The sequence below is a fragment of the Papilio machaon genome, chromosome 2 (genome assembly GCF_912999745.1).
Source record: "Papilio machaon chromosome 2, ilPapMach1.1, whole genome shotgun sequence".
Taxonomy (NCBI): Eukaryota; Metazoa; Arthropoda; class Insecta; order Lepidoptera; family Papilionidae; genus Papilio; species Papilio machaon.
The window spans coordinates 7,951,674-7,966,028 of NC_059987.1; the positions used below are offsets into that span (position 1 = coordinate 7,951,674).

The 14,355-nt window shown below is 33.4% G+C and overlaps 2 protein-coding genes across 7 annotated transcripts in view; both read left to right on the forward strand.

Annotated features, from left to right (window-relative positions):
- The window catches only part of LOC106714434 (guanine nucleotide exchange factor DBS-like), an 81,304-nt gene that overhangs the window by 1,329 nt on the left and 65,620 nt on the right, over nucleotides 1-14,355 (forward strand). Inside the window, exon 1 of one of the 5 annotated variants that reach the window (XM_045680585.1) lies at nucleotides 7,687-7,950. The exons of 3 other annotated variants lie outside the window; for them this stretch is intronic. In XM_045680585.1, coding sequence (XP_045536541.1) covers nucleotides 7,905-7,950 — 46 coding nt within the window. In that variant the 5' untranslated portion in view covers nucleotides 7,687-7,904. Of the gene's footprint in view, nucleotides 1-7,686; nucleotides 7,951-11,509; nucleotides 11,798-14,355 lie in introns of those variants that run through there. One more of the 5 variants, XM_045680580.1, reaches the window with a different exon arrangement.
- LOC106716910 lies at nucleotides 1,571-5,260 on the forward strand. 2 transcript variants are annotated; one of them, XM_014510567.2, is made up of 4 exons: nucleotides 1,571-1,768; nucleotides 2,061-2,341; nucleotides 2,421-2,657; nucleotides 2,813-5,260. In XM_014510567.2, the coding sequence occupies exons 2-4, from the start codon at nucleotides 2,081-2,083 to the stop codon at nucleotides 4,064-4,066; spliced, it is 1,752 nt and encodes a 583-aa protein (XP_014366053.2). In that variant the 5' UTR covers nucleotides 1,571-1,768; nucleotides 2,061-2,080; the 3' UTR covers nucleotides 4,067-5,260. The 2 variants fall into 2 exon arrangements, with proteins under 2 accessions (XP_014366053.2, XP_045536562.1); XM_045680606.1 differs by having other exon boundaries at nucleotides 2,066-2,341.

Below are 14,355 nucleotides of genomic sequence, written 5' to 3' on the forward strand. Positions count from 1 at the left end.
TAACTGCGTTCGTCATTTGTCACAAAGAGCATTGAATCGATTAAGAATTAGGACAATGTCCTCGGACTCGGAAACTGAACGCGTAAGACTTAGGAAGTTAATGAATTCTAGAATTCGTTTCTGTTGTAGTACATGCGAAAACTACATATTACTTTTTTTAACATAGGTATATCTGCGAAGATTAATTCTACGCAGAAGATGCTCTCCAATTAGCATAATCTAATATCACCGCATGTCACTGTTTATACGACCTTCATAACAACTGACTTAATGCATAAACCATCGCTATTAAATACAGCAAGATTTATTACTATACCTATATGGCAGCGTTTTTGGGAACCTTTTTTCATCATCAAACGATTAAAGGCAATTCCCGCCAACAACCGAAATACACAAAAGTACTTTCCATCATTTTTATCTCGCTAAATCTAGAAAGATGTCAAATAAATGTTATGAATTAATACATCCTTTTCATAGACGAAAGTTTCAATCCACGTAATATACATCATTACATTAAAACTCTTAATGAAAAAAATATGTTTTAAATAACAACACGGCAACAAATAACAGTTGAACGTCCGTGCGTTCCACGTCACTGCCGACCCTCGTGATGTACGCATCTTTCATCTGATTACGTGTTGGATTTTTCTGAAACAGATTTGTATCGCTATGTACATATTCATATTGGGCTTGCGGTATGTTTAAACTTCAGTCTTAATTTTAGCCCATGGTACTTGCCATTTATAAACGCATTCAGTAAAGTCCGACAACATGTCACATTTTTTATTTTATATTAGTAAGATTCTACTGTCTTTAAGGGTTAACCAAAGGCATTACATAGATAGACACGATTATTGTCACCAGAATTATATTTATGAGTGCGATTTATGTAATACAGATCTATCTAAATTAAAAATCCAGAATCATTATTTTAAATGTGATGCTTAAACGACCTATCGCGTAGGTACAGGAGGCCATACTAGTGCATAAAGCTGCTTTCGAAGACTATCGATTGTCGACTGCTTTGTAAGTGATAAAATAAATGTCATAGAAACATAGAGGAGGCGTTTCATGTGATCATCAATAAATACAAGCAATACAAAATTTACAAACAATAATAGCTCGTACATCAATCATCCATTACCAGATCATCGGTACATCTTGAATGAATTTTCGAGTTTGAGAGTCGAAAATTGAACCTATATGAGCCCGGTTATGTTTATTAATAATTATTTGATAATATATCTATATATATAAAAGAAAGTTGTGTTAGTTACACCATTTATAACTCAAGAACGGCTGAATCGATTTGACTGAAAATTGGTGGGCAGGTAGCTTAGAACCAGGAATAGGACATAGGATAATTTTTACCCCGTTTTTTTTTTTTTTATTCCGCGCGGACGGAGTCGCGGGTAAAAGCTAGTTTACCATATAAAATATTTTCTGTGTTTTGAACTAAAATGACGCGGCTTATTTTATTTGAATGTTCGCGCCTTTTTAACGCGATGCGTTCGTTGCGGAAACTTCGACTTCAGCGCCGCCTGGTGAATGCGCACTGTACTAATGACATGTTCTACGGCGTCCTCCGATTTTATTCACGGAAAGTGTAACGCCATATTGCTTCCGTGAATTCTGTGAAATATTTGTGCATTTCTCTTTAATCATGACTATAATATGAAAATGGAGTGATTGAAAATAATTTACTATCATCATATAATCGTGGGAATATAATTAAAAGCATCACAGCTTCAGATTTTACTGGAAAAAGGTGAGTTTTATTCTTTCTCTGGTATGACTATATGGCCCAATATTCCACGGGAGTTCGATCCGCTATGCGATAATGAAACTTAAAAAACGCGATTAAGGTTAATAATTGCGCGATTTTTGTTATGTTTATTTACATGAATTTGAAAAGTTATCGCGGTTTTCTTGCACATTTCGTAGGGATGTAAGATTTAGCTTAGCATTCGAGGCGGGTTGGCCATCTCTCATTGCTTATTGTACATACACGTATGTAAGTAGATAGATACATGTGATTTGACATGAGCGGTCGGTTGTAGTGTAGTTCGAGCGGACTATTATGTCCTACGAGAAGATGGAGGTGGTAAATCCGGCAGAAAAGGAAGCCAGTGAGGTGCTGCACTCTCTGTTATCCGTGGAGCGTCGTAGTGTTGACAGCAAGGAAGCGATAATTGTTTCCATTCCGGCCGATCAAAATGGTGGAGGCGAGTACGGCGAAAGTGCCCAATGGCACACACCAGTCATGGGACAACATTCAGTCTTTGAACTGAGTACAGCACAAGGTTTGCAACAACATACTTACAATGGACATCAAGAACAGGTATATTATTTGCATTTATGTAAAAATAATATATCTTTTCAAACATTTTACTAATTGTTCCAATTTACAATAATTTCAGGTGCTTTGGCAAGGGCATACAATACAAGTGGAAAATGGGGATGGTAATCTGCAAGCGATGCAGGGAACATACAGTATTGAATTTGAACCAAATGTTGATGGTGAAACTGGGGACATGGATGTTGACACAAAACCAAAGGTTGAAAAGAAAGTTGCTGTTAAGAGAAAGAAAAAAATGGCAGAATCAGATAGTGATGAGGACGTTTTTGATAACAAATTGGAAGATAATCCTGCACAGGTGATTGCATATTTTATTATATTAATTGAAAATAGTTTCATTTATTTTTGAGTAATAAATTACTTGAAACGAAAATAAAAAATAAATATTATTTTAAATAGACAATTATTGCCAGGAAATACAATTCTAATTTGACTTTCTATATTCTATTACAGGTCAAAGAAAGACTGAAACGTGGCTGTGACTGCAAAGATAATTGCTACAGAGGGTTGAATCCTGAAGCTGTGTATCGGCACAGACTAAATATTGCAGAGTTGACAAAAAGTGAGCATGACATGTATCTGATGGGCATTACAATGGCAAGCTTGGCAAATCCTGCTGAAACATCTCGGCACAAAGTCAGGAGGAGATTAAGGGCATGCTATGTTTATCAAGGGAGAAAGGTTTGTTTAGAAGCTTTTTTATATTTGGAAAATGTTACACATTATCAGCTCAAGCGGATTAGACAACATGTAATGACGCATGGAGTGGCACCCCGGATACATGGTAATGTTGGTAAGAAGCCATATAACACTTTCACATTAGACATATATAAACATGCTACTAACTTCCTGAAGGAATATTTAAAGCAACATGCAAGCTCACCGAAAGATGTACAGCCATCAGGGGAGGGAGGCAAGAAAACAAGCAAAACAGTTATAATACAAGGCGATTCAAGGAAGCACTTATTTGAAGCATACAAAGAATATGGAGAAATTTTGGAACCCGGTGTGAAGCTTATGGGCTACTCGACTTTCAGAGCATTCATGAAAGATCAATTTCCTCAAGTTAAGTTTGCGACCAAGAAGCAGGAGATGCCAAAAGATATGGTGCCTTTCCGCAGCGGTAAGTGTATGTCATATGATAAAAACAAAGACCCTATTAGGATACAGCAGGAGAAGGAGAAGGCTGAAGCTAAAAAGGCAGCAATGGAAGCAAAGAAGAAAGAGGATATGGAGAGGGAGCAACAAGCTCAACAAGAAGCCCAACAACAACAGCAGCAACAGCAGCAGCAACAACAACAGCAACAACAACAACAACAGCAGCAGCAACAACAAGTACAACACCAACAACAGCAACAAGTTCAACAGGTGCAAGTGCAACAACATCAACAGATGCAAAATCAAGGCCCCCATGTTGTTATACATCAGCAGCAACCGCAACAACAACAAACAATGCAACAGCAGATGTTGGTGCCACAAGTGAGCCAACACCAACAAGTATTGACTCAACAAGTGGGTGGTGTTCAACAAGTTTCACAACAGCACTGTGTACAGCCTCTGGGAGTGTCCGAGGATAGCGGGCAGCCGGTGGAGATGGCTCAGCAAGTCATACCTCTTGCTGTTGTGCAGCAGCCTCAGCAGGCTTACCTTGTTACACCAGTGTCACATTTCCAAACACGTGTACAAGGAGCCTGGTACAGACATTGACACCAAAACATTTCATCTTTGAAAACGTAATGAGATAAAAAGCAATGCAACTAAGACATTGCATTGTCTTATAGCTACAAATTTTGTGGCATGAGAAATATTTTTTTATTAGCCACATGTAACTTTGGCAATAAGCTAGTAGATACTTAGGTTTAACACCTTTTCAGTATTGGTTTATGAAAACTGAAGTATCTGTAAGTATAAATTTAATAATATTTACACAATTTACATTAGCAGTAGCTATGTAGTATATTTTATAGGCTTATGACTTTATAACTTTAACATAAGTTAACGTTTGGATAATCTGTCATGTTATGTGTGAAGAAATACTGCAATTTTATGAATCATTAATCCCGCCTTCAGGTATATTTTAGTAATTAGTTTAATTTCTTTATTATAGTGTACTTTTTATTGTGTTTTTGTGGGTTCCCAGATTGTCTGCTTTAGGGGTAGAATCAACATTTTAGTGCTTGAGGTTTTTTCCAGTCCTGTTTATCTTAAATACAATATGTTTTCATATATGGAAATTAATCATAAAAGTGTATCACAGAAGAGTGTTAATAAGAAAGCAAAAAGTTTTTAATGTTAGGATCAAAATTATACAAACATTGAAATTTGTCTAATTTCTTGCTAAAGTTACTTTATGGTTAGTGATTACTAATAAATATCACATTAAACATCACGTTTCTCCTTTGATTTAAAAAAATACGGATGAAATTACAGTCGAACCAGAATAATCGATAGTACAGGGGACCGAGATATTTGTCTCGCATTTAGAGGTTTCTTGCTTACCATAGTGTCTCGCTTATGAAGGTCTTCCATCGGGACTGGACATTGACTTGCTCATTCAGGTTTGACTGTATCCATTTACGAAATGAAAGCAGTGCCTTTAAGTACGATGGGTACATAAGACATAAAAATGTTTTGAAAAAGTGTTTGAATTAGTTATTCAGAGAGTGAATTAAGCAAATTTAAAATGTTTACCTTATTACCACACTTACAAATCCCTTAGTGTTAAAATATGTACAAGATTGTACGCTAAGGGACTGCAATAAATAAACTATGTATGTCGCAGTTAGGAAGCTATTTTTATATTTTATACATATCAAAATTTCGTAGTGAATGAATTTTGAATATTCCTATGTTAGAAAGACATGATTGTTAACTGGTGTTTATTTAACTAATAGTCGTCAATATGCAGTCTGAAGTTAAATTAGTTCATATATTTAATTTTTAGAGAGTGTAAGATTATAGTTATCATGTAGGTTTAGATGTGTGATTTTTTTAAATTTTTGGTGTTTGTTTTACAATAAAGTGTGAACAATAGTTCAATAGTTTTCTATTGAAAAGATACTAATTTGCTATCGAATTGAATTTTCTTTGATTTCTTACAAACTATATCAATGAAGAATCTTAATGAATTTTAAAATTAATTTGAGCCCGATTGAAATGATTTATATTTTAAAGGGCTAAGGTTGGTTTTACAACAAAATTAAGATGTAAGATCTTAGAATTTGATGACTGATGATGTTTCTTTTGAAATTTAAATTAAATCATTAATTGTGGTTAACCCTTTAACCGCTTGGCATTTTATCAGCTGCCGTGCCCCCAGCGCCCAGCTCGATACAACAGAAAAAAATACCTACTACAAAGAGGGTTGTATGTAGTTTACCTATTAAAATATCGATAAATAATATCGAAATTTGTTGCAGCGCGATGTTAATTATAAATCTGTGCTTAAATCCAGGGCAACATTTTTTTTACTTTTGGTAGTAGAAAGAATTGAATGCAAAGCCATTAAATATTGTTAATGATTTATTAATTCTCAATATAAAATCAGTCCAGAAATCTTCTTTTAATTTCCCAATAACAAATATATACAATAACAAACTTACATAATAATTCAGTCGTACGTTTATTTCCTAATCAGCCTGCAGTTGTCGACATTTGACAACTTATTTGCTTATTTTCAGAAGAATTCAATAAAACTATGTAGAACTATTGTAAATAAATATTTATTAGTAATTAATTTATTTGTTGTTCTCTGAATAAGTCAATATTAAGAGAACTGCTTTGATGTACATTTTTTTTTACATGTTACTCTTTGAATAATGTCCCAACACTAGTGTCGGATTTCTCCGACGCGGGCGTTTGGCACTAATGAAATTACAAGAGAATATTATCAGTTATTTCACCGAACTTCTTACTTCTTAATATGGCTTTTTAGTACGAACCAAAAGTGTACGACATTACAAATGATTGCTTTATGTATTAAATCTTCATATAATAACATGTTTAAGGCAATATAAAACATGACGAGTCGGAAAAGCCACTAAAAACAAACACAGCTATTTTGTCGGATATATACGACCTAGGCGAAATGGACACGATAACATTGGTCGGATTAATCCGACTCTGGCGGTTAAAGGGTTAATGATGCTGTGTTCATAGATTGAATAAAAATTGTTGTATAATGATACATACAATATATCAAAGTACATATATATTGGAAGGAAGCATTACATAGTGTGTGGTATATGAAATGTTCCCAAACATAATGTTTGATTTGGTAATTGTTTAAACATAATTGTAGGTTAATGATTTATTTTAACACAATGAATATCACATTTTTATATTAAATGAAGTTAATAATTGAAGAAATGTAAAAGTCATGTTTTACTTTATAAGTATTAGATCAGGATTTAAATGTATGAAGAAAACAGGATGATTTGATACACTTTAGTCCCAAACAATACCCAAATGAATTATGTTTTATGTATTTAGCTGTCAAGAATTAAAAAAAAAAAAACAAGTTAAATACATTACTATTGTCTTTGACATCGTTAATTTGAACATTGTGTACTTTAAATTTTCAATTGCATATTTTCATACAAATATTTTATAAACCATCTTTATCCTTTTCTTCCTAATTAAGAAGGACGTAATATTGTAATTTATACAAGTACATAATAAGTGTGTAATCATATTTTATTAATAGAGAGTGCAGGAATGTGCCTAGAAATTATGCTTATCTATGTATTTTTATAGTGCAATAAATGTAAACAACATCCTTGAAAGATAAATTAAAGTTGAAGTGAATATTAAGGAAAATAGTTCTGAATATGCTTTTTTTGTGGTTATTTAACCAGTGTAAATTATTGTCGTTCATATTGTATTTTCAAATGCACAGGACAAACAAAATATAGCTCCGGTTCGTAGCGATTTGCCCTAAGCATTTAAATTGGCATCTATATGGTATGTACCAAGATCAATATCGTACGTAGGAAGACATCATGTGATAGAAAATAAAGTTTTTTACGCTAGTATGTGCCTTTTTGTTAAATCAAAATAAAGAATCCTATAAATCCTACATTGAACAAATTCATCAACCCTTTAAGTCCTAAGTGATATCACAGCATTCAAGATTTTGCAACGGACCAAGTGCTTTATATCGCGAATAACAACCAATATCCGTAGATTGAGACCGGGATTAAAAAAGAAAGTATAAGGTATAAAAACGAGCGAAGCAGTGAGTGCAAGCTAGTTCGCTATAAAATTAAGATGATGAAGTGATGTGGTTGCACCCACGCCATCCTCGTTCAATTAACGGCCGGTGCTGAGCCGGAGACTGTCCGTCGGGGGTGTACGTTCGTCGCACTCACATCTGCAGTCTACCGCTCGCCGATCGCCCGACACTCACTCGACAGTTTAATTTAATTCAGCGCGTCGATCATTTGTAAACAAAAGACATTGTTTCGTCGACACTCAGTTTGACGATGACCACTTGAGTCGACGGCCGCCGCGGTGACATCCTATCGCTGACCTCACAACATATGACATGAAGTTTTGGAAGTGCTGTAGCAAGCGCAAGCGTATCTTAAGCGGTGAGTTATAAGGGTTTATTTAATAGAAATTAATTATAGTGCATGTCTAATTTTTTTGGGTCATAAATAATTTTATCGCATAATCGTGTTAAATTTAATTGCAACGTAAGAAAAAATTGTTGATTACGGATGACGGTTGGTATTATATTACTACTACATTATTTAAATTAAAACTGACGTAAACATGTTCACATCAAATAAATAACGATTGTATTGAAGCACCAAAATCCTATTTCAATCGATTGTAAGAACGAAGCACATCTAATTGATGACCTTGTTAGATTCTTATTTATAATGACCACTACTTTATATCATCTACTCATTCCTGAACTGAGACTTTTCTCGCAATGACAAATCAATAAAAGTAAATGTCCTTAGCGGATAAAATTAGTTTCCAAAAAAATGTTACAAGCAAATTTTAGCTGAACGTTTTATGTTATTATATTTCCTAGGCATGTAACTTAATTTAATGTTACCATTATTTTTTTCTATCTTACTAATGTTATAAATGCGAATGTTTAGATGGATGTTTGTTTGAAGGTATCTCTGGAACGGCGTAAAGAATCTTGATGAAATTTAGCACAGATGTAGAGTATAGTCTCGAAGAACACATAGGCTACTAATTAAGGTTTTTTTTAAACGCCGCGCGTACGGAGTCGCGAGCGACAACTAGTACCATAATATTATTTGAATTTTTAAGATAATAACGTTGTCCCCAAGCTATTTGAAGTAAACGAACTCGCAAATTTTTGTCTTTTAAAACCATTCTTAGTAATGAGCACGTATAAGTTATAAAAAAATATTTTGATTCGCTACAAAAACTTTCGCAAGCTTTCACGCGAATATCTTATTTGTGTGTTACGTAAAAATACGACGTATTAATTTCGCATTTAAATGAAGCGAGACAGGGCTCCTGAACAACTTCTCGAAGTTTTAATGTCCGCTGCTATAAAGTATAAACGCTGCTCGTTTGTAATTTGCCTAGGTAAAATGTAAACACTCGGCAAATTAACTGAACGATATAGGGTTAAGACTTCATTTTTTTGTCCTTTTAGTTATGTATTAGAAAAGTTTACAACAACTTATTTTAAAGGGCGATCAGCGTCATTTTTCTCAGCACTTCACAATTCTTTGTGTTATAGAGTGGCCATCTTTAACACGGACGCGCGTTGTCCGAGTTGATACCTACTTATACCCGTTTGCCCTACATCAGTCGCAATCTTCATTAAACCTTGTTTGCTGATGCTACTTTAATCAACTATTTAAGAATTTAGATCATGCTCGATTGAAGATCAAGTGGATTAGAGTTTGTTGAGGCCGGAAACCGGATTGATAGTTTACATATTTGATATATGTCAGATTTTCCTAAATGGATGTATATTGTAACTATCATTTATTTAATTTTTAAACTAGTATCCATGATTAAATAAAAGAATACATTGTCTATTAAATGTTTTACTGAAAATTGTTACCGTTTCAAATGCCTGAAACACTAGGAATAAAAGTGGGAGCTTTATATTAATAGAATGATTAAATAAAACAATATTGTCTATTAAAGTTGATAAAAGCATATGTCGTCTCAGCCCGCCGGTGGCGCACGGGCGAGTATGATTGGTATGCGAGCCACGAGCCATCAACCGCCGCCGCTTTTGTCCTCGCACATTGTCCCTTTCCTTCCTTCTCTTACATTCCTTTTTTAAAAGAAGGACGGTTAACTTTTTAATATTGATATTAGCTAAAAGAGCGCTTAAATTGATTATAGATCTGATATTCCATGCAAGCACTGGCAATATATAAAATAAAAAATCCTGAAATACACAAATCTTAATATTAAATAAAAAATATTTAAATTAAGTAAGTACGACTATTAACAGACTTCTAGAAGTGTATATGCATGTATTTCTACATATGTTCATACATCGTGTCTGAACAATAAACCTGTTTGACCGTCTGGACGCGTTGCCGGTTTAAATCCAAACACATTAACTTAAGTACGTACGTCGTAGGTGGATTACGGATTGAAGAATTGCAGGGTGCCAGTTACAATGAACACACATTTTGGCTTCGCATGTATTTCATTACTATCCTAAATCAATTAATGGATTGCTTTTTGAATTACATTTCAAAATTACAATGGCCAAAAGTACTTAATAATTAATGAATAATAAATAACATTTTTAACATATTGATACTCTTTTATAGTTTAATCTGATATGCCAGAGATGAAATATCTCTGTGAACGATGATCGATAAGCGTTTAGATCCGGAACGCCAATCCTCCATACCTTACATTGCGATAACAACGGATTTTATCGGAATTTGCACTGAAAACCTTTAGGTTAGAAATTTATATGTATGTTATAATGATATTGCCAAGAAATTCTAATTTCTTAGGAAAATTCTGATACGGGAAAAGTTTTAAAAGAACGTACAGACTATTAGTAGAATCAAAATAGTACAAAATTTTTCAATAATCTGTGTTTGTACATCTTAAAGTAATGTGCAATCATTTAAAGTCTCGTAAGCTATGGGTAGGTACAGATTATACCTAATATATTTATTAACACTCATTTCTAATCTTTGCTCGTTTCTATTCAATAGAACGAATAGTTCATGTCCATGTCCTGTATCCTCAGTATTGAATAGCGTTGACTTTTTATATTCTCCACAACGACCGTAGCACAATTGAATACAGTCAGCGCTATAAACCGAAGACAATGGCACTAACATAACGTGCCATGTTTATGTGCTAATAGTTCTACAAACATAGATTAATGGATCACTAAACGAAGATATTTCATACTTATAAACAGGAAAATTTAATAGATATACTAAGTAGACTGAACTAATTATTTTTTTGTATCCGTCTTTAGAACATGGTCATGTGTTTGAATTCTAATTTCGAATTTAAAAATGGCTGCAGTAACACTTATTTGCATCGTACGTACAGTTAAACTATTATTTAACCTGTCCTTAATATTAATTGTTAGTGTACATATCAAATTTTTGCCTATAACATATCTTACTATATACCAATAAAATGAATAGCGATATTCATAGCACAACATTTGCCCTAGATCAAGTTTATGAAAAATAACTATCTCTCGGTACTGACATTCCACAAGCTAGATTGATGCGAATTTTTGTTTTCATGTTTGCATGTTTATTTCTAAGAAGCGGACGAATTAGTTTGTAGCTTTTCCTAAGTTCATTAATATTTTCCAATTTGAACATGGATTTTTTCGCAGTTTACGCTAAAATAATAAAAGAATGCTCGAATAAAAAATTCGCTCGAATTAGAAAAGTAAATAAAAAAAATTATACCCAGGTAAGAAAAAATATTTCACAAACAAATGAAATTGTAGCATTATGTTGTCAAACTTGTACCAACAAATATTCCTCCGTGTATTATTTTAAAGATGTTGTTTAAGTAAGGAATATTTTTTGCCGCCCTTTTCGTACCCAACTCGATAACGACCGCAGAAGACATTATTATGTAAATGCTACGTAACAGCCGGCGTTGTACTCTGACGTCTCATCAAAACAGTTCTAATCGCTGCGTTCCTTTCGTCACATGCAGATTACATCACATCTCGGCGCGATCAGTTCTCGATGTAGGCCGGCGCGGCGGGAGCATCCCGTTGGCAAGCTCAGTACGCGCTCTGTCACCGGAGCACACCCGCGCCATTCAATCGTGACGGCGCGCCAACATTTTTGCTTTTTTTTTTTCAATAAACCCGCTGTCAGTTTGGAAATCGAAGTGTTGTGGCTCTGTGGAAAACATAATTTTGTGAAATGAAAATACGTTTTGAAGTGCCCAACAAATTGGAAATATTTTTTGGTCGAGGTATAGTAAATAGTATTGTTTATTTATGTATATCAATTAAAGGTTAAGCACTTTCGATTATATTATGTCCTTTAATTCATTTATTTACGATAATAAGTAGGAAAATTAAGACATATATTTTCAGTTTTATTTAGGCACTTTTATCAGCTTAATAAAGTTTCGCATCAAATTAAACTTTGGAATCGTATAAAAATGTATTGTTAAGGTTGAGTGATTTTTAACCTTCATTGTATACTAGAAGCTCTACAAACATAGATGCATTGTGCTAATCTATGTACATAGATACATATAATCATACAATGTAAACACATCACGTTCGTATTATTAGCGACTACGCGGGAGATAGAACTCTACAATAAATATAAATAATAAGATGTGCAAAATAGATATGCACTCTGCGTGCATTATGTACATACTTATAAAGACTTGTTATATGTATTGGAAAACTAGAGAAACAATATAAGGAAAAGTTATGTATAATATTTATTCAAGAAAACCATTAAAACCATTTGCTTAGCACGTGCTATTTAATTATTATTATTACCAAAATAAACAATTTATTTCTCTGTTATTTTAATACTTATTTTTCCTTTTAATGTAAGATCCCAAAAAATATTCTCCTCTAGCTATCTTTCATTTTCTTATCTCGCTTATCAATTTAGAATGTAAATAAGTGACAAATTTCATTTCGTATGCACAGTGCGTGCTAGAGATGTTCGTGTTTTGATGGATTTTACTTTTCACACCGCCGAAGTAAAATTGAAAGCATGCGAAATGAAATTGTTTTGTGTTTTGTGCGTAAAAAGTATTAGGGATGTATGAAGGTTTATTACTTCTTTAATACTTTAGTCACATGGACATAAAGTATATTTCTGAGGTATTAACCTCCAAAAATAACGTTAGACACTGTTTACTTAAACACATGTTTTAACTCTGACCGCCGGTGATTGATATTATGGACCTCAAAGTGGTTGTAAAAGAGTATGTGTTACTTGTTCACAGTAATTTGTTATTTTCAAGATCGCATTTCGGAAGCTTACCCATAATCATATTTCAATAATCATGATTTCTGGTATGTTAAATATCTAATGACGAAATGGTTGACATATGCTTAAGCTAAAATGTAATTGAAACGCTGTTGAAATTTTTTATGATTAAGCCCTTAATATTTATGTCTGTTGGTTTTGCCCTCGAACTTATAAGCTGTGATAAAGTTATCGTCACACGGGGAATCATAATGAGTTGATAAGAAACACGCTGCGATTATGTTCTACTCGTTATCTGTTTGAGCCACGTGTTGCCACAGTGAATTAATATTGCAGTTTTTCTCTTACTTCTATTAATGTTTATACTATAACGATGTTCTAGTATAAACTAAACTACAAAACGTGTTATTACAGGAAGACGATACCTGTCAGCCTGTTACCAATAATTTGATATTAGGTTACCGCGACTAGCCTTACGAAATACAATAGCTTTAAGCTTTAGCTTAAAATTTCTTGCCTTATTTTTACATAACTACAGTTAAAAAGTTCCATACACAAACCTTAATTATAAAGACAATAATATTATGTAATAATTGTTTGTTGTTATAGAAGTTTTCTTTGTAACTTATTTTATTATATCTCTTCTCTTTGTAGCTTGGGTTTCGTAACGGTACGGTAGTTCCTTTTTACCTGCTCAAATTTATAAAAAAAATTAAAGGTGGTAACCCAAATAACTATTCAGAGTTGTAAGCATTAATAAAATATCTGTCCCTAAACGTAATTTTATATTATGGGCATCTCAAGAGAGCAACCTAAAAACTAATTTACTTTGCTATTAATATTAAATCAGTTTGTAAAAAGTGTGCATGTTTTCGCCCTCCACACTCATTACTCTGCCTCTTGTTTATGGCTCAGTACTTGAACATAAACTATGTCAACAAGAGGTACAAATGTGCACTCGAATGGATTGCGAACTGCATTAAAGTAAGGACCAGTAGATCCTTTTGAAGAACGCTACCGCTTGAAGGAAGCTAACGTGTCTTCAAAAGTAAATGGATCCAAACTGTAATAGCGATATAGCGGCATTATTGTGCGAAAAACTCGGAAGTATTAAATAAAATTTTAAAACTCAAACTTTTGAACCAACTTAACAAAAAATATATATATATATATGAAGGTGGCCTGAAATATTTCTAAAACATTTCCATGATGATTTTGTAGCTTTGTCATAATTTATTAATCGAATTCGATCTGACTTTAACAGATTTAAGGCAGACGCAATGGCGATCAGTGGCAATGTCTTTCAATAAATTAACGAGATTAATTACACGGTTATTTTATTATATGAGAAATTATTTTGTAAAATGCAACAACGTCCGTAACTGCGGCGTCTTTGTTTGCGCTTATGTAACTATTCAAATCTAGATTCTTTTTAATTTCACACGCTTTTTATTCATTGCAACTGAGACGAGATGATTACAAACAACTTTTGTGTCAAAAGAAGACTCTGGTAATATTTATCATGGTAACTTGACTATGACTATGTTAACGAATTCTCTTTTATATTCGAAA